Raw genomic sequence first — 20,970 nt, 5'->3', positions numbered from 1 at the left:
ATGATTGGGATTACCTAGTTTAAAAATAAGAGATATACATAAGTATACGTATGGTCAACGGGCATTATCATATCACGTATGAATTGATAGGCGCGTAAAAGAGAGACTTTTGGATGTAAATGTGCTGAGAGGGGCAGCTGGTAGGATGTCTGATCACCATCTTGTGGAGGCAAAGATGAAGATTTGTAGAGATTTTCGAAAAACAGCAAACAATGTCGGGGAGAGGAGAGTGGTGAGAATAAGTGAGCTTCGAAAGGAGATTTGTGTGAAGAAATACCAACAGAGATTGATTGTAGGTGAGAGCAAATGAAGTGAGGGGAGTGGGTGAGGAATGGGATGTATTTAAGTAAGCAGTGATGGCATGAGCAAGAGATGCATGTGACATGAGAAAGGTGGGAGTTGGGCAGATTAGAATGGGTAGTGAGAGGAGGGATGAAGAAATAAAGTTGTCAGTGAAAGAGAAAAGAGGCGTTTGGACGGCATTTACATGTAAGGAGTGCAAATGACTGGGAGATGTATAACAGAAAGCGGCAGGAGGTCAGGAGGAAGGTGAACGGGCTGGAAAAGAGGGCAAATGAGAGTTGGGGTGAGAGAGCATCATTAAACTTTAGGGAGAATAAATAGATTTTTGGGAGGTAGATAATGTGCGAAAGATAAGAAAACAAACGGGGACAACGGTGAAGGGGGCAAAAGTGAAAGTGATAACAGTCAGTGGTGGAGTGAGTGTGCTGAAGGCTTGTTGAACGTGTTTGATGATAGAGAACTCGCGACTATGTGGGTGTTCAGTTGGAGCATTTTCATTTTGTTTTGTAGTGGCGGCGGTTTGAGTCCCGTTACTGGATGTGGTTAGAGAGGTAATTGCAAGAGTTTTGGAGAGAGGGGCAAGTATGCAGTCTGTTGTGGATGAGAGGGCTTGGGAAGTGAGTCAGTTGTTGTTCGCCGATGATACAGGCGCTGGTGTCTGACTCGTGTGAGAAGCTGCAGAAGTTGGTGACTGAGTTTGGTAAAGTGTGTGAAAGAAGAAAGTTGAGAGTAAATGTGAATAAGAGCAAGGTTATTAATAGGTACAGTAGGGCTGTCGGACAAGTCAATTGGAAGGTAAGTTTGAATGGAGAAAAACTGGAGGAAGTTAAGTGTTTTAGATATCTGGGAGTGGATTAGGCAGCGAGTGGAACCATGGACGGGGAAGTGAGTCACAGGGTGGGGGAGGGGGCGAAGGTTTTGGGAGCGATGAAAAATGTTTGGAAGGAGAGAACGTTATCATGGACAGTAAAAATGGGTATGTTTTAAGGAACAGTAGTTCCAACAACGTTATATGGTTGCGAGGCATGGGCCATATAGATAAGGTTGTACGGAGGAGGGTGGATGTGTTGGAAATTAAATGTCTTAGGACAATGTATGATGTGAGGTAACTTGATCGAGCAAGTAATGAAAGGGTAAGAGAGATGTGTGGAAATAAAAGGAATGTGGTTGAGAGAGCAAAGGAGGGTGTGTTTGAAGTGGTTCGGAAATATGGAGAGAATGAGTAAGGAAAGATTGACAGAGAGGATATATATGTCAGAGGTGGAGGGAACAAGGAGAAGTGGGAGACCAAACTGGAGGTGGAAGGATGGAGTAAAAAAGATTTTGAGCGATCTGGGCCTGAACATAAGGAAAGTGAGAGGCGTGCAAGGAATAGAGTGAATTGGAACGGTGTGGTAAACAGGGGTCGACGTGCTGTCAATGGACTGAACCAGGGCATGTGCTGCGTCTGGGGTACACCATGCAAAGGTCTGTGGGGCTTGGATGTGGATAGGGAGCTGTGGTTTCAGTGCATTACACATGACAGCTAGAGACTGAATGTGAACGAATATGACCTTTTTTGTCTGTTTTCCTGGCGCTCCCTCGCTGAAGCAGGGGGTAGCGATGCTGTTCCTTGTGGGACTGGGTAGAGACAGGAATGGATGAAGGCAAGAAAGTATGATTATATGTCAGTGAAATTGTTACCAAAGTTACTTTTGGTAACTGAGTACCAGAGCTGACCTCATAACACCCGTGCTTACTGTAACACGACGAACGGGTATTGTGATAGCACAACTCACTTCCCTTTCCAGGTTGCCTCCCGCATGTTACACACCGCACTATAATCTCTATCAACATCTCCAACAACATCTCCAGGCACTGCCAGTCTCCACCATCAATTGTGAGTCTAAGAACCAAAGACCAAATGTAATTATGTGAACCTGTGATACGTGAAGTTACGACACCTTTACTGAAGTAATCCCTCGGCTGTCCTGTCACCTGTACTACACGCTCTAGTGTCTGACACAATATACCAACTGCTGCTGTGAGGAAGACTACCTCATGGTTCTAACAATAACCTACCTCATGGTTCTAACAATAACCTACCTCATGGTTCTAACAATAACCTACCTCATGGTTCTAACAATAACCTGCCTCATGGTTCTAACAATAACCTGCCTCATGGTTCTAACAATAACCTACCTCATGGTTCTAACAATAACCTGCCTCATGGTTCTAACAATAACCTACCTCATGGTTCTAACAATAACCTACCTCATGGTTCTAACAATAACCTGCCTCATGGTTCTAACAATAACCTACCTCATGGTTCTAACAATAACCTACCTCATGGTTCTAACAATAACCTACCTCATGGTTCTAACAATAACCTACCTCATGGTTCTAACAATAACCTACCTCATGCTTCTAACAATAACCTACCTCATGGTTCTAACAATAACCTACCTCATGGTTCTAACAATAACCTGCCTCATGGTTCTAACAATAACCTGCCTCATGGTTCTAACAATAACCTGCCTCATGGTTCTAACAATAACCTACCTCATGGTTCTAACAATAACCTGCCTCATGGTTCTAACAATAACCTACCTCATGCTTCTAACAATAACCTACCTCATGCTTCTAACAATAACCTGCCTCATGGTTCTAACAATAACCTGCCTCATGGTTCTAACAATAACCTACCTCATGGTTCTAACAATAACCTGCCTCATGGTTCTAACAATAACCTACCTCATGGTTCTAACAATAACCTACCTCATGCTTCTAACAATAACCTGCCTCATGGTTCTAACAATAACCTACCTCATGGTTCTAACAATAACCTACCTCATGGTTCTAACAATAACCTGCCTCATGGTTCTAACAATAACCTACCTCATGGTTCTAACAATAACCTACCTCATGGTTCTAACAATAACCTACCTCATGGTTCTAACAATAGCCTACCTCATGGTTCTAACAATAACCTACCTCATGGTTCTAACAATAACCTGCCTCATGCTTCTAACAATAACCTGCCTCATGGCTCTAACAATAACCTACCTCATGGTTCTAACACTAACCTACCTCATGGCTCTAATAATAACCTACCTCATGCTTCTAACAATAACCTACCTCATGGCTCTAACAATAACCTACCTCATGGTTCTAACAATAACCTACCTCATGGTTCTAACAATAACCTACCTCATGGTTCTAACAATAACCTACCTCATGGTTCTAACAATAACCTACCTCATGGTTCTAACAATAACCTACCTCATGGTTCTAACAATAACCTACCTCATGGTTCTAACAATAACCTACCTCATGGTTCTAACAATAACCTACCTCATGGTTCTAACAATAACCTACCTCATGGTTCTAACAATAACCTGCCTCATAGTTCTAACAATAACCTGCCTCATGGTTCTAACAATAACCTGCCTCATAGTTCTAACAATAACCTGCCTCATGGTTCTAACAATAACCTGCCTCATAGTTCTAACAATAACCTGCCTCATGGTTCTAGCAATATCCTGCCTCATAGTTCTAACAATAACCTGCCTCATAGTTCTAACAATAACCTGCCTCATAGTTCTAACAATAACCTGCCTCATGGTTCTAGCAATACCCTGCCTCATAGTTCTAACAATAACCTGCCTCATGGTTCTAGCAATACCCTGCCTCATAGTTCTAACAATAACCTACCTCATGGTTCTAACAATACCCTGCCTCATGGTTCTAACCTTCAACAAGTGTCTTCCTTATACTTGTGTTGGCCGGGAGGAGGACGAGAGTGGAGCTGTGTGGTTGATGTGTGTGTATACTATGGTGGCAGATCCTCCGGCGAGGGAGGGAGGTAGGTAGGTAGGTGGCGTGTGTTGCATTACTATCACCAGGTGCAGATTGTGACCAGCCCAGGTCTCTGGCCAGTTTAATACCCCACTCTGAGCAGATCTGTGACGGCGACACAGTCGTCTTATCACAGCTGTATCTTCCAAGGAGAGGCAACCTACATGGACGACACCATCTCTCGAAGCAACGACGATTTCCTAAAACATGTCGACAATGCAAACTCCCTCCTCGTCCTTCATCTTACATACCAACGTATTTCTGAGAAAAATGTCAACCATTTGTACCATCCGGGAATGGCCAGTCTTCCATTTTTGCTACATTGAATAACGCAAGCAAAATAAAATCCCGTCAACTTTGTTTTATGTAATCTTTTTGATCGTCAGTAAAAGGAAACATTTCGTCACACAACAAAACGGTTGCGAGGACATGATACGAGTGTAAACCAACACACACACACACACACACACACACACACAGAACTGTGGGGTTATTCATTTTCCTATGTTTCCAGGCAGGACGCTGGTGCGTACAGCAGGAATCACTTCCACCAACCACAATACTACATCACTTCCCACTGCCACACTTATTGTATTTCAATATACGCCTCTATTAATTTGTTATTGAATGTGTTCCAATTTAGCTCGCAGCCTAACTGAAACGCGCCTGGTGTTACGTACGATGCCTCAGTAATGTGCCAAACCTCACAAGCGTCAACACCCGACCATAATATCCGCCAGTCCTTCATCTACACCATATCCTGATTAACGAGCAGTGATCTAACGTAGCTTGGAAATGACTCTCCACCACGTTAGAGGGACGAGTCTGACAGGATGGAGATCCATCGATTCTCCTCCCTCCTTCCCTCCCTCTCGTAATTGGCTCCAGGTACGTATATTTATCTGACAATTCCCAAATGTCAGAGTGTGCATCAACACGATCCGATACTCCTTTCAAGGGAAATTGAGTTCTCAGTGGTCCCTGATAGTGGTGGCGTCGGGCCGGGTGGTGGCGCGAGCTAACAGGCGCTGCACACCCTCCCTCTGACAAAGGCCACCACCGTCAGCAGGTTCCTCGGGCCCCTCCACCGACTCCTCCTCCTCCTGCTCAGGTCTTCCAAGCGTCTACTGAAGAATCAATGAATGGCACGCGAGAGGAGTGTACCAGGCACGTGAGGCGCGCCCGAAGCACAAGGATGATAATCCAGGGTTGGGATTTGAGCGACTTCGCCAGCGATCAACTTCCATTTACGTACATTAACAATTTGAAGTTGTTAACGACAAGCCAGGCCTCTCCAGATTACGAACCTGATCTGGTCATAAACCTACAGATTTTTCAAGGTACAATATGTTGTGAACATTTTGATTATGTAAATTGATAAATAAGTAGGAACATACGTAAATAATATGTAAACTGATGAATAAATAGATAAATACGTATATAACATGCAAATTGTTGAAGAAGTAGGAAAATACGTAAATAATATGTAAATTGATGAATAAACAGAGAAATACGTAAATAACATGTCAATTGATAAGTAGAAAAATACGCAAATAATATGTAAATTGATGAATAAGAGGAAAAATACGTAAATAATATGTAAATTGATGAAAGAGTGGAAAAATGATATGTAAATTGATGAATACGTAGACAAATACGTAAATAAAAGTGTTATCTTAAATGATATGTAAATTGATAAGTAGAAAAATGCGTAAATACAAGTGTTATCTTAAATGATATGTAAATTGATGAATAAGTAGAAAAATACGTAAATAAAAGTGTTTCATGCCACACCAGTACAATATAACGCGTTCACGTATGGATTAGTGGAAAACTTCTTGTACATGATGTCTCCTGTCCCACACAGTAGATCATGCCTCCTCTCCCACACAGTAGATCATGTCTCCTGTCCCACACAGAAGATCATGTCTCCTCTCCCACACAGTAGATCATGTCTCCTCTCCCACACAGTAGATCATGTCTCCTCTCCCACACAGTAGATCATGTCTCCTCTCCCACACAGTAGATCATGTCTCCTCTCCCACACAGAAGATCATGTCTCCTCTCCCACACAGTAGATTATGTCTCCTCTCCCACACAGTAGATCATGTCTCCTCTCCCACACAGTAGATCATGTCTCCTCTCCCACACAGTAGATCATGTCTCCTCTCCCACACAGTAGATCATGTCTCCTCTCCCACACAGTAGATCATGTCTCCTCTCCCACACAGTAGATCATGTCTTCTCTCCCACACAGTAGATCATGTCTCCTCTCCCACACAGTAGATCATGTCTCCTGTCCCACACAGTAGATCATGTCTCCTCTCCCACACAGTAGATCATGTCTCCTCTCCCACACAGTAGATCATGTCTCCTGTCCCACACAGTAGATCATGTCTCCTCTCCCACACAGGAGATCATGTCTCCTCTCCCACACAGGAGATCATGTCTCCTCTCCCACACAGTAGATCATGTCTCCTCTCCCACACAGTAGATGATGTCTCCTCTCCCACACAGTAGATGATGTCTCCTCTCCCACACAGTAGATCATGTCTCCTCTCCCACACAGTAGATGATGTCTCCTCTCCCACACAGTAGATCATGTCTCCTCTCCTACACAGTAGATCATGTCTCCTCTCCCACACAGTAGATCATGTCTCCTCTCCCACACAGTAGATGATGTCTCCTCTCCCACACAGTAGATCATGTCTCCTCTCCCACACAGTAGATGATGTCTCCTCTCCCACACAGTAGATCATGTCTCCTCTCCTACACAGTAGATCATGTCTCCTCTCCCACACAGTAGATCATGTCTCCTCTCCCACACAGTAGATCATGTCTCCTCCCTCACCTAGATTGGCCTCACGTAAAAACAATAAAGAAATGCATCACACAAAATGGCCTGAGACTTCAAACGCACTTCTACTTTGCTCTGACCTACGAACAGTTCATCATCCACATCAGCTTTACGTACGTACCGTTCATCATCCACACAGCTATATGTATGTACAGTTCATCAGCTATATGTATGTACAGTTCATCATCCATACATCAGCTATACGTACGAACAGTTCATCATCCACACATCAGCTATACGTACGAACAGTTCATCATCCACACATCAGCTATATGTACGTACAGTTCATCATCCACACATCAGCTATACGTACGTACAGTTCGCCATCCACACATCAATTATATGTACGAACAATTCATCATCCACACAACTATATGTATGTACAGTTCATCATCCATACATCAGCTATATGTACGTACAGTTCATCATCCATACATCAGCTATATGTACGTACAGTTCATCATCCACACATCAGCTTTATGTACGTACAGTTCATCATCCACACATCAGCTATATATACGTACAGTTCATCATCCACACATCAGCTATATGTACGAACAGTTCATCATCCATACAGCTATATGTATGTACAGTTCATCATCCATACATCAGCTATATGTATGTACAGTTCACCATCCACACATCAGCTATATGTACGGACAGTTCATCATCCACACATCAGCTATATGTACGTACAGTTCGCCATCCACACATCAGCTATACGTACGTACAGTTCATCATCCACACAGCTATATGTATGTACAGTTCATCATCCACACATCAGCTATTCGTACGTACAGTTCATCATCCACACAGCTATATGTATGTACAGTTCATCATCCATACATCAGCTATATGTATGTACAGTTCATCATCCGCACATCAGCTATATGTATGTACAGTTCACCATCCACACATCAGCTATATGTACGGACAGTTCATCATCCACACATCAGCTATATGTACGCAGAGTTCACCATCCACACATCAGCTATATGTACGCACAGTTCATCATCCACACATCAGCTATACGTACGAACAGTTCATCATCCACACATCAGCTATACGTACGTACAGTTCGCCATCCACACTTTTCCTAGGACAATCATAAGAGGTGCACATGTTGCACGTCTGGTGGTAGGAGCATCTCAACAAAGCTGGTCAGCATGAAACATGAGGAGGCCTGGAAGGTAGGGAGCTGTGCCGTCGTGATGAAACCCCTTCAGGAGCCAGCCTCTATCACAGGAGAACAAGGACCATGTACTATATGGCAAGGACGTGCATGGCTTTACAATCACCTGGAACACCTGAGGGAGATGTTCAATACTTTCCGACTGGTGGTTGAAACCTGACGTTGACGGCCTTCACGACCGTAGCAGCCGATGGGGCTAAACCCTCCGTCACTCACGAAGCAGAAGGACACCACAGGAGACGGACGGGTGCGTCCAAGACACAACACCTTCTACAAGACTGATGTCATACGCGAAGGTTTGAGAAAAATATTCTTCCTCTCTGAGGTTGACTATATTTCTATCATTAGGACAAACATAAATGTTCATCTTAATCTTCGCTGCTTCATGGCACGAGATGAACAGCCAGGAAAGAGGAATTCCTTATTGACACAGTCAACACGGCTTAACCCGACGGAAAGGCATCGAGGCATCACACCTACTGAAATGTATATATATATATATATATATATATATATATATATATATTTTTATTTTTTTTATTTATTTTGCTTTGTCGCTGTCTCCCGCGTTTGCGAGTTAGCGCAAGGAAACAGACGAAAGAAATGGGCCACACACGCAAATATACATACCTATACATCTCAATGTACACATATATATACACACACAGACACCTACATATATACCCATGCACACAATTCACACTGTCTGCCTTTATTCATTCCCATCGCCACCTCGCCACACATGGAATACCATCCCCCTCCCCCCTCATGTGTGCGAGGTAGCGCTAGGAAAAGACAACAAAGGCCCCATTCGTTCACACTTAGTCTCTAGCTGTCATGCAATAATGCCCGAAACCACAGCTCCTTTTCCACATCCAGGCCCCACACAACTTTCCATGGTTTACCCCAGACGCTTCACATGCCCTGATTCAATCCACTGACAGCACGTCAACCCCGGTATACCACATCGATCCAATTCACTCTATTCCTTGCACGCCTTTCACCCTCCTGCATGTTCAGAGCCCGATCACTCAAAATCTTTTTCACTTCATCTTTCCACCTCCAATTTGGTCTCCCACTTCTCCTCGTTCCCTCCACCTCCGACACATATATCCTCTTGGTCAATCTTTCCTCACTCATTGTCTCCATGTGTCCAAACCATTTCAAAACACCCTATTCTGCTCTCTCAACCATGCTCTTTTTATTTCCACACATCTCTCTTACCCTTAAATTACTTACTCGATCAAACCACCTCACACCACACATTGTCCTCAAACATCTCATTTCCAGCACATCCACCCTCCTGCGGACAACTCTATCCATAGCCCACGCCTCGCAACCATACAACATTGTTGGAACCACTATTCCTTCAAACATACCTAGTTTGCTTTCCGAGATATATATATATTTCTATGAGTCCAATGGCGTCTTAGTTACATCTTCTATCTCATTCTGATGATGTGATTATTACACGAAAGTGCACTTGGGAACTTATCGTGCTTCATTTTTCTCTTGGTTATTCGCAAGAACTAGATCATGCGCACTACTGTGACCTCTTGCAATATATATATATATATATATATATATATATATATATATATATATATATATATATAGATGAGGTCCAAGCGGGCCTTAAGCAGGACCCAGTCACTTGTGACGTAGTAAAGATGTCTTGTTTACCAAAATTGTGGACACTAGAGCGAAGCTGGTGGCTGTGTGCCGCCTCATGTGATCCAGGCTCAACACACACCCCACCACCACCTTCCTTGCCTCGCCCTCACATTATCCTCCTCCTCACCACCACCACATCCCGCCTCATCCCCACACTGTTGTCCCCCTCCACACACCACAACCCTCTCCGGCAGCGAGCCCGCCCACTAATACGGAAATGGAGTAGAATGATGATAAAGGTGGCGGTGGTGAGGCAGCCAGATGCTGCGCTGCTGGGAGGCTGGGAGGGGAGGGGTGATGTGACATGAGTGGTGAAGTGAGGCGAGAGTGGAGGCCTGAGGGGAGTGGTGAAGTGATGGATGAGGACTGAGGGGAGTGAAGGTGATGGATGGGGACTAAGGTGAGGGGCGAGGTAAAATATGGACTTCAGGGCAGTGAAAAAAAATGGACGTTATGAAGAGTGGGTTATGGGATGAGGGGATGTGTGACGTACGGGATGTGGGATACAGGAAGATGTGGTGCCGGGAGTGGGATCAGGGGTGAATGGGGTTGAGGATGGTGGGGGAATGGGGTTGAGGATGGTGGGGGAATGGGGTTGAGGATGGTGGGGTTCGAGGAAAAGTTGGATGAGAGGCCCTTGGTTAGGTGAGAAGAGAGGGCTGGGCAACCATCATCTGTCATGGTCAGGAGGTATGGGCTGGGCACACAGGGATAGTGACACCTTAGTAATCTACCATGCGAATGCCTGGTAGTTACCATGCGAATGCCTGGTAGTTACCATGCGAATGCCTGGTAGTTACTATGCGAATGCTTGGTAGTTACCATGCGAATGCCTGGTAGTTACCATGCGAATGCATAGTAGTTACCAAACAACGTTTTCCAATGCACGATCATTCCCTGGCATGGTTGGTGAGAGGTGAGGACGTCTGCTTCCGCCTGGCCGCTCCTTATGTTTGGCCTAATGCAATTACACCCACAATGAGGATTGCATATCCGCTGTGGTACATCAGCAGCAGCAACACGGGACTGTACAGGTACTGCAGCACAGAACCTAACACTGGCCAGCGGCAGTCCACATGTGTGCCTCCTGCTTCTACTCGTCCTCAGTCAGGCCCCGTTAGCGGGTAATGGCCTATCAAAACTGAGTTACGTGCGGAGGGTAAATAGTGAGCCTGGCCAGGGGCGTCGTTGTAAGGTGATGACGCGTCCTCCCGCCCACCCTGATTGCCAAGCCACACATACCCTACCACCTCGACTGTTCAATACATCATGCATCTCTCCTGCTGCAGGCTTCTGCCTCATGCTCTGCCCATACAAAAAATAACACTGAACGATAACTGATAATTCTACTGTGATCGACACTCTTATCATTACCATTATTCGTTATCATGACAATCATTATCTAAGTAGAAGAAGGAACACCTTTAGCTCATCAGCCATTATCAAACGTAACTCATTTCTAACAAGTTACCGTGAGGTGGCTTGCACACTGAACTGACCTGACCTGACCTGTATGTTTTAGTGACAATGCATCTTACAGCCTTAATCTGAGTGACAACCTCGCCTCCGTCACCTTGTGCGTCCGTCCGTTCCCCACCATACAGTCTGCAGCTCCAGCTGGGGACTCTCAACCACAATCTCGCCCAACGACGCCATCAAACGTGGCTGCCACCTCACAGATTGCATCTATGTTGCCCAGAAATGAGTGTTTATGGAAGAGATTCAGGATTCATGCACTTCATTCCCGCTCGGCCGTCTACACAAAATAAACATACCAAGAACCTAAATACATCCCTCGTCCCACAAGCCAGCCTATCCCTGAAGCCACAGACCCTGCCATCCTTGAAGACTGTGAGAGCTTCAATTCCTCACCGTCTCTACAGGAAGGTGTTCAACCTTCCTCTGAGCTGTACATTCAAGGCTTCCAAGAAGCCAAAAAAAAAAAAAACCTGCTAGAAATAGCATTTCCAGTCTTGGTAAAGAACTGGGGACCGTAAGACGCACGTACCTGGAAGCGGCTTTGTATAGTCTCCAGCTGGTGCTTGGAGACCTTGATCTGCCGCTTGGTCATGTCTGTTGGCTGCTTGGCGTTGAACGGGTAGGAGATGCAACGTAAGATGAACACGTACAGTTGCAGTCGCTTCTTACGTTCCTCTTCCTCCCGTTCTTGCTTCTCCTGCAACAAGAGAGAGAGAAATACATGTCAGTTGGATGCGACCATAAGGGTAGACAGCTTTACTGAAGTAAATCTAACAATATGAGAAAAATGATGATCACTGTGGTCAAAACGTTGGATACACCTTATCACGGGTATTGATATGGGAAATAAGGGAAACATACGAACGATGCAGGCTCACTGTGGCAGGATCCTGTAAGGTGCTGAAATAATAACTTGTTGTGAGTATATGTACAACTGTGACGAGGTCCTATAAGTCGTTGAAATAATAAGGTGTGTTTATATATATCTCTGGCGAGATCCCATGCTGTTTGAATAATAACTTGTGTGTATATATAACTGTAGCAAGATCTTAAGGTGAAATAATAACTCAAGTATATATATATATATATATATATATATATATATATATATATATATATATATATATATATATATATATATATTATCCCTGGGGATAGGGGATTAAGAATATTTCCCACGTATTCCCTGCGTGTCGTAGAAGGCGACTAAAAGGGGAGGGAGCGGGGGGCTGGAAATCCTCCCCTCTCGTTTTTTTTTTTTTTTTTTTTTTCCAAAAGAAGGAACAGAGAATTGGGCCAGGTGAGGGTATTCCCTCAAAGGCCCAGTCCTCTGTTCTTAATGCTACCTCGCTAACGCGGGAAATGGCGAATAGTTTAAAAGAAAAGAAAGAAAGAATATATATATATATATACTGCCTGAGGATTGGCGGAAAGCATGTATGAACGCAAAGGGGTTAAGGTGAGTGTTCAAATTACAAAGGTATAAGTTTGTTGAGTATTACTGGAAAATTATATGGGAGGATACTGATCGAGAGGGTGAAGGGATGTACAGAGCATCAGATTGGGGAAGCGCAGTGTGGTTTCAGAAATGGTAGAGGATGTGTGGATCAGGTGTTTGCTTTGAAGAATGTACGTGAGAAATACTTAGAAAAACAAATGGATTTGTCTGTAGCATTTTTGGATCTGGAGAAGGCATATGATAGAGTTGATAGAGATGCTCCGTGGAAGGCATTAAGAGTATATGGTGTTGGAGACAAGTTGCTAGAAACAGTGAAAAGTTTTTATCGAGGATGTAGGGCATGTGTACAGGTAGGAAGAAAGGAAAGTGATTGGTTCTCAGTGAATGGGTTTGCGGCAGGGGTGCGTGATATCTCCATGGTTGCTTAATATGTTTATGGATGGGGTTGTTAGGGAGGTGAATGCAAGAGTTTTGGAGAGTGGGGCAAGTATGCAGTCTGTTGTGGATGAGAGGGCTTGGGAAGCGAGTCAGTTGTTGTTCGCTGATGATACAGCGCTGGTGACTGATTCGGGTGAGAAGCTGCAGAGCTGGTGACTGAGTTTGGTAAAGTGTGTGAAAGAAGAAAGCTGAGAGTAAATGTGAATAAGAGCAAGGTTATTAGGTACAATAGGGTTGAGGGACAAGTTAACTGGGAGGTAAGTTTGAATGGAGACAAACTGGAGGAAGTGAAGTGTTTTAGATATCTGGGAGTGGATTTGGCAGCGAATGGAACCATGGAAGTGGAAGTGACTCACAGGGTGGGGAAGGGGGGACAAAGCTTTGGGAGCTTTGAAAAACGTGTGGAAGGCGAAAACATTCTCTCGGAAAGCGAAAATGGGTATTTTTGAAGGAATAGCGGTTCCAACAATGTTATATGGTTGTGAGACGTGGACTATAGATAGGGTTGTGCGGAGGAGAGTGGATGTGTTGGAAATGAGATGTTTGAGGACAATATGTGGTGAGAGGTGGTTTGATCGAGTGAGTAATGAAAGGGTTAGAGAGATGTGTGGTAATAAAAAGTGTGGTTGAGAGAGCAAGAGAGGGTGTATTGAAATGGTTTGGTCACATGGAGAGAATGAGTGAGGGAAGATTGACAAAGATATATGTGTCAGAAGTGGAGGAAACGAGGAGAAGTGGGAGACCAAATTGTAGATGGAAGGATGGAGTGAAAAAGATTTTGAGCGATTGGGGCCTGAACATGCAGGAGGGTGAAAGGCATGCAAGGAATAGAGTGACTGGAACGCTGTGGTATACCGGGGTCGACGTGCTGTCAATGGATTCAACTATGGCATGTGCACCGTCTGGGGTAAACCATGGAAAGTTTTGTGGGAACTGGACGTGGAAAAGGAGCTGTGGTTTCGGTGCATCATACATGACAGCTAGAGACTGAGTGTGAACGAACGTGGCCATTGTTGTCTTTTCCTAGTGCTACCTCGTGCACATGCGGGGGGAGGGGGTTGTCATTTCATGTGTGGCGGGGTGGCGACGGGAATGAATACAGGCAGCAAGTATGAATTATGTACATGTGTACATATGTATACGTCTGTGTATGTATATATATGTATACATTGAAATGTATAGGTATGTATACGTGCGTGTGTGGACGTGTATGTATATACATGTGTATGTGGGTGGGCTGGGCCATTCTTTCGTGTGTTTCCTTGCGCTACCCCGCTGACGCGGGAGACAGCGACAAAGTGTATATATATATATATATATATATATATATATATATATATATATATATATATATATATATATATATATATCTTTTTCTCTTCGCCATTTCCCGCGTTAGCGAGGTAGCGTTAAGAACAGAGGACTGGGCCTTTGAGGGAATATCCTCACCTGGCCCCCTTCTCTGTTCCTTCTTTTGAAAAATTAGAAAAAAAAAAAAAAAAAAGGAGAGGGGAGGATTTCCGGCCCTCCGCTCCCTGCCCTTTTAGTCGCCTTCTACGACACGCAGGGAATACGTGGGAAGTATTCTTTCTCCCCTATCCCCAGGGATAATATATATTCTCCAAATCTGACACATGGTCCAGTGTCAGCTCGTAAGGCCATGAATACAGTACAACTGTTCTGCTCACATGGATAAACAAAAATGACATCTTCACTGGCTTCGTGATGCCCAGTCCAGCGACCAGGGCCCGTGTCCTCTTACCCCTCTCTCTCTCTCTCTCTCTCTCTCTCTCTCTCTCTCTCTCTCTCTCTCTCTCTCTCTCTCTCCCAGCTCTCGCCTGATGTTTACTAGAGACAACTGTAAAGAGTTGTGTGGAGGTGACGCTGGTAGCAGGAGACCCCAGACGCATCTGGACTACGTGATGAACGCCGGCGTCACACAACCATCCAATGGTGAACGTTCATACATGGTAAACGTTCATACATGGTGAACGTTCATACATGGTGAACATTCATGCATGGTGAACGTTCATACATGGTGAACGTTCATGCATGGTGAACGTTCATACATGGTGAACGTTCATACATGGTGAACGTTCATGCATGGTGAACGTTCATGGGTGGTGTGCGTTCATACATGGTGAACGTTCATGCATGGTGAACGTTCATGTATGGTGAACGTTCATGCATGGTGAACGTTCATGGGTGGTGTGCGTTCATACATGGTGAACGTTCATGCATGGTGAACGTTCATGCATGGTGAACGTTCATACATGGTGAACGTTCATGCATGGTGAACGTGCACCCATGCTCCTACTGTGGGCTGGATCCCACCTGATGATCAACACCACATTACTGGATGGCTTTCCCATGCCACTATTACCAACACGAATCCTCATGACCTCCCCGCCACTACACACAGACACACACACACACACACACACACACACACACATTTCACAAACTCCCAGCGCCAGGGAGAGTGTCATCTTCAGCCCATCCTGGCGCTTCTGGGAGGGAAAAGCACTTTTCCGATTGAGCAATTCAATTCCCTCGGGTTGTGAGATACGAAAACATTCCTTAGAAACCTTACAACACAATCTCAAAATATTTGACTTTTCATATTTCAGAAAGCGCAAATAAGGGGCCAACTTTTACTCGTTCTACAGAGCGCTCTGTAAATACAGACGGCTCTGTAAAATAGTCCATTGTCATGAGTTCCACCTGGCTCTCACCAGCTCCAACTTGCACACACACACACACACACACACACACACACACACAGCCAGAGGACAAGACTCCAACCTAAACTTGTTTGCAGATGATGCTAAGGTAAAGAAAAAAGTGAAAAGCTTGATGTAAAGCTGTCACGGTACAAGCTTGATGTAAAGCCGGCACGGTACAAACTTAAAGCTGGCACGGTACAAGCTTAGTGTAAAGCTGGCACGGTACAAGCTTGATGTAAAGCTGGCACGGTACAAGCTTGATGTAAAGCTGGCACGGTACAAGCTTAATGTAAAGCTGGCACGGTACAAGCTTGATGTAAAGCTGGCACGGTACAAGCTTGATGTAAAGCTGGCACGGTACAAGCTTGATGTTTATCCAGCACTTCACATCCCACATGAGGACAAAACAAAGATATGCTTCACACGTTTGGTCACTGATGTTAAACACGGAGTGCTAACATAGCTCATGAGCACGCATGGAACCAGAATTAAGAGCAGAGTTATAGATTTGTTCCCCATGGAAGAGAGAAGAGTAAGGGATGACGAGTCAGGTCTACCAAAGCTAAGGACTAGCCACTATTCTTTCTCTCGTCCACTAATTTTCTTCCATCCGAGACTAACATCACTGAGGCATGACTGTACCTGTGTCATGTCCGATACTACAGGAAAAAAAATGAAAGTGTCACTGATCATACGGTCAAGGATAGAGATCTTCAATGTAGGAGGAGCGACCATCAAGTCATTTTCAAGCCTTTTATTGACCCCAGAGTGTACCTGCTCAACATACACACTTACCAGACAGCGGCAGACACCACATTACAGATGTCCCCGACCTAACACTGACCATATTCACAGCTACATTCGTCTGCAGCTCTACAGACTACCCTAAGCTACACACACAGTGCCACCTCACCACTCCATCTCCTTAAGCCGCCACATCTGTATTACCCCAACAGAGGTCGCATTAATCCACTCAAAAAAAAGGAAAGAAGTTTTCTTTTTTTATTATTTCAGTTCCAGACGAGCTATGTGAAAAGGTTACACAATTTCTGTAATTTCAGAGGGGAACTGTATCTTTAGAGGAGATGGCACAGGAATATATGTAATGGCTGACAGCCAGTGTCACGTTGTTTGACACTGTTCTCGTACTGTACACACACACACACACACACACACACACATGACGTCACAGGTGTGTGTGTGTGTTAAGTTCCTCCTCTGGTATTCCGTAGCACTATATACATATATATATATATATATATATATATATATATATATATATATATATATATATCATACAAATCTCCAACAGCCAGGATCGAACCCGGGACCCCTGCGCAACAGGCGGGAGCGCTACCGCTAGGCTATGATCATAGCCTAGCGGTAGCGCTCATGCCTGTTGCACAGGGGTCCCGGGTTCGATCCTTGCTGTAGGAGGTTTGTATGTTCCAAGAAGGTGCGCGTTCATATGCACTTTGTTCGTGGGTGTATATATATATATATATATATATATTATATATATATTATATATATATATATATATATATATATATATATATATATATATATATATATATATATATATATATTATCAATTTATTATATTTTGTCGCTGTCTCCCGCGTTAGCGAGGTAGCGCAAGGAAACAGACGAAAGCATGGCTCAACCCACCCACATACACATGTATATACATACACGTCCACACACGTACATATACGTACCTATACATCTCAACGTATATATACATACACACACAGACATATACATATATACACATGTACATAATTCATAGTCTGCCTTTATTCATTCTCGTCGCCACCCCGCCACACATGAAGTGACAACCCCCTCCCCCCGCATGTGCACGAGGTAGCACTAGGAAAAGACAACAATGGCCACATTCGTTCACACTCAGTCTCTAGCTGTCACATATAATACACCGAAACCACAGCTCCCTTTCCACATCCAGGCCCCACAAAACTTTCCATGGTTTTCCCCAGACGCTTCACATGTCCTGGTTCAATCCACTGACAGCACGTCGACCCCGGTATACCACATCGTTCCAATTCACTCTATTCCTTGCACGCCTTTCACCCTCCTGCATGTTCACGACCGTATCGCTCAAAATATTTTTCACTCTATCTTTCCACTTCCAATTGGGTCTCCCACTTCTCGTTCCCTCCACTTCTGACACATATATCCTTTTTGTCAATCTTTCCTCACTCATTCTCTCCATGTGACCAAACCATTTCAAAACACCCTCTTCTGCTCTCTCAACCACTCTCTTTTTATTACAACACATCTCTCTTACCCTTTCACAACTTACTCGATCAAACCACCTCACTTCAAATATTGTCCTCAAACATCTCATTACCAGCACATCCACCCTCCTCCGCACAACTCTATCTATAGCCCACGCCTCGCAACCATATAACATTGTCGGAACCCCTATTCCTTCAAACATACCCATTTTTACTTTCCGAGATAATGTTCTCGCCTTCCATACATTTTTCGACGCTCCCAGAACTTTAGCACCCTCCCCCACCCTATGACTCACTTCAGCTTCCATGGTTCCATCCACTGCCAAATCCACTCCCAGATATCTAAAACACTTCACTTCCTCCAGTTTTTCTCCTTTCAAACTTACCTTCCCAATTGACTTGTCCCTCAACTCTATTGTACCTAATAACCTTGCTCTTATTCACATTTACTCTCAACTTTCTTCTTTCACACACTTTACCAAACTCAGTCACTAGCTTCTGCAGTTTCTCAACCGAATCAGCCACCAGCGATGTATCATCAGCGAACAACAACTAACTCAGTTCCCAAGCTCTCTCATCCACAAGAGACTGAATACTTGCCCCTCTCTCCAAAACTCTTGCATTCACCTCCCGAACAGCCCCATCCATAAACAAATGAAACAACCATAGAGACATCACACACCCCTGCCGCAACCCGACATTCATTGAGAACCAATCACTTTCCTCTCTTCCTACTCGTACACATGCCTTACATTCTCGATAAAAACTTTTCACTGTTTCTAATAACTTGTCTCCTACACCATACATTCTTATTACCTTCCACAGAGCATCTCTATCAACTCTATCATATACCTTTTCCAGATCCATAAATGCTACATACAAATCCATTTCTTTTCTAAGTACTTCTCACATACATTCTTCAAAGCAAACACCTGATCCACACATCCTCTATCACTTCTGAAGTCACACTGCTCTACCCCAATCTGATGCTCATTTATTATCTATTATACTTTGTCGGTGTCTCCCGCGTTAGCGAGGTAGCGCAAGTGTGAACGTTCATACATGGTAAACGTTCATACATGGTGAACGTTCATACATGGTGAACATTCATGCATGGTGAACGTTCATACATGGTGAACGTTCATGCATGGTGAACGTTCATACATGGTGAACGTTCATACATGGTGAACGTTCATGCATGGTGAACGTTCATGGGTGGTGTGCGTTCATACATGGTGAACGTTCATGCATGGTGAACGTTCATGTATGGTGAACGTTCATGCATGGTGAACGTTCATGGGTGGTGTGCGTTCATACATGGTGAACGTTCATGCATGGTGAACGTTCATGCATGGTGAACGTTCATACATGGTGAACGTTCATGCATGGTGAACGTGCACCCATGCTCCTACTGTGGGCTGGATCCCACCTGATGATCAACACCACATTACTGGATGGCTTTCCCATGCCACTATTACCAACACGAATCCTCATGACCTCCCCGCCACTACACACAGACACACACACACACACACACACACACACACATTTCACAAACTCCCAGCGCCAGGGAGAGTGTCATCTTCAGCCCATCCTGGCGCTTCTGGGAGGGAAAAGCACTTTTCCGATTGAGCAATTCAATTCCCTCGGGTTGTGAGATACGAAAACATTCCTTAGAAACCTTACAACACAATCTCAAAATATTTGACTTTTCATATTTCAGAAAGCGCAAATAAGGGGCCAACTTTTACTCGTTCTACAGAGCGCTCTGTAAATACAGACGGCTCTGTAAAATAGTCCATTGTCATGAGTTCCACCTGGCTCTCACCAGCTCCAGCCCTGGTATTTCTCCTGGTATTTCTCTTGCATACACACACACACACACACACACTCTGCCAGAGGACAAGACTCCAACCTAAACTTGTTTGCAGATGATGCTAAGGTAAAGAAGAAAGTGAAAAGCTTGATGTAAAGCTGGCACGGTACAAACTTAAAGCTGGCACGGTACAAGCTTGATGTAAAGCTGGCACGGTACAAGCTTGATGTTTATCCAGCACTTCACATCCCACATGAGGACAAAACAAAGATATGCTTCACAGGTTTGGTCACTGATGTTAAACACGGACTGCTAACATAGCTCGTGAGCACGCATGAAACCAGAATTAAGAGCAGAGTTATAGATTCGTCCCCCCATGGAAGAGAGAAGAGTAAGGGATGACGAGTCAGGTCTACCAAAGCTAAGGACTAGCCACTATTCTTTCTCTCGTCCACTAATTTTCTTCTATCCGAGACTAACATCACTGAGGCATGACTGTACCTGTGTCATGTCCGATACTACAGGAAAAAAAATGAAAGTGTCACTGATCATACGGTCGAGGATAGAGATCTTCCATGTAGGAGGAGCGACCATCAAGTCATTTTCAAGCCTTTTATTGACCCCAGAGTGTACCTGCTCAACATACACACTTGCCAGACAGCGGCAGACACCACATTACAGATGTCCCCGACCTAACACTGACCATATTCACAGCTACATTCGTCTGCAGCTCTACAGACTACCCTAAGCTACACACACAATGCCACCTCACCACTCCATCTCCTTAAGCCGCCACATCTGTATTACCCCAACAGAGGTCGCATTAATCCACTCAAAAAAAAGGAAAGAAGTTTTCTTTTTTTATTATTTCAGTTCCAGACGAGCTATGTGAAAAGGTTACACAATTTCTGTAATTTCAGCGAGGAACTGT

General features: G+C 44.3%; 1 protein-coding gene across 1 annotated transcript in view; it reads right to left on the bottom strand.

The window, feature by feature from the left end:
* Cadps (calcium-dependent secretion activator 1) overlaps positions 1-20,970 on the bottom strand; it is a 1,554,015-nt gene that overhangs the window by 1,159,310 nt on the left and 373,735 nt on the right. The window contains exon 5 of the mRNA XM_071665310.1: positions 11,872-12,039. Coding sequence (XP_071521411.1) covers positions 11,872-12,039 — 168 coding nt within the window. The remainder of the gene's footprint in view (positions 1-11,871; positions 12,040-20,970) is intronic.

Source organism: Panulirus ornatus, chromosome 10, assembly GCF_036320965.1.
Source record: "Panulirus ornatus isolate Po-2019 chromosome 10, ASM3632096v1, whole genome shotgun sequence".
Lineage (NCBI taxonomy): Eukaryota > Metazoa > Arthropoda > Malacostraca > Decapoda > Palinuridae > Panulirus > Panulirus ornatus.
This window is presented reverse-complemented; position numbering and strand designations above follow the sequence as displayed.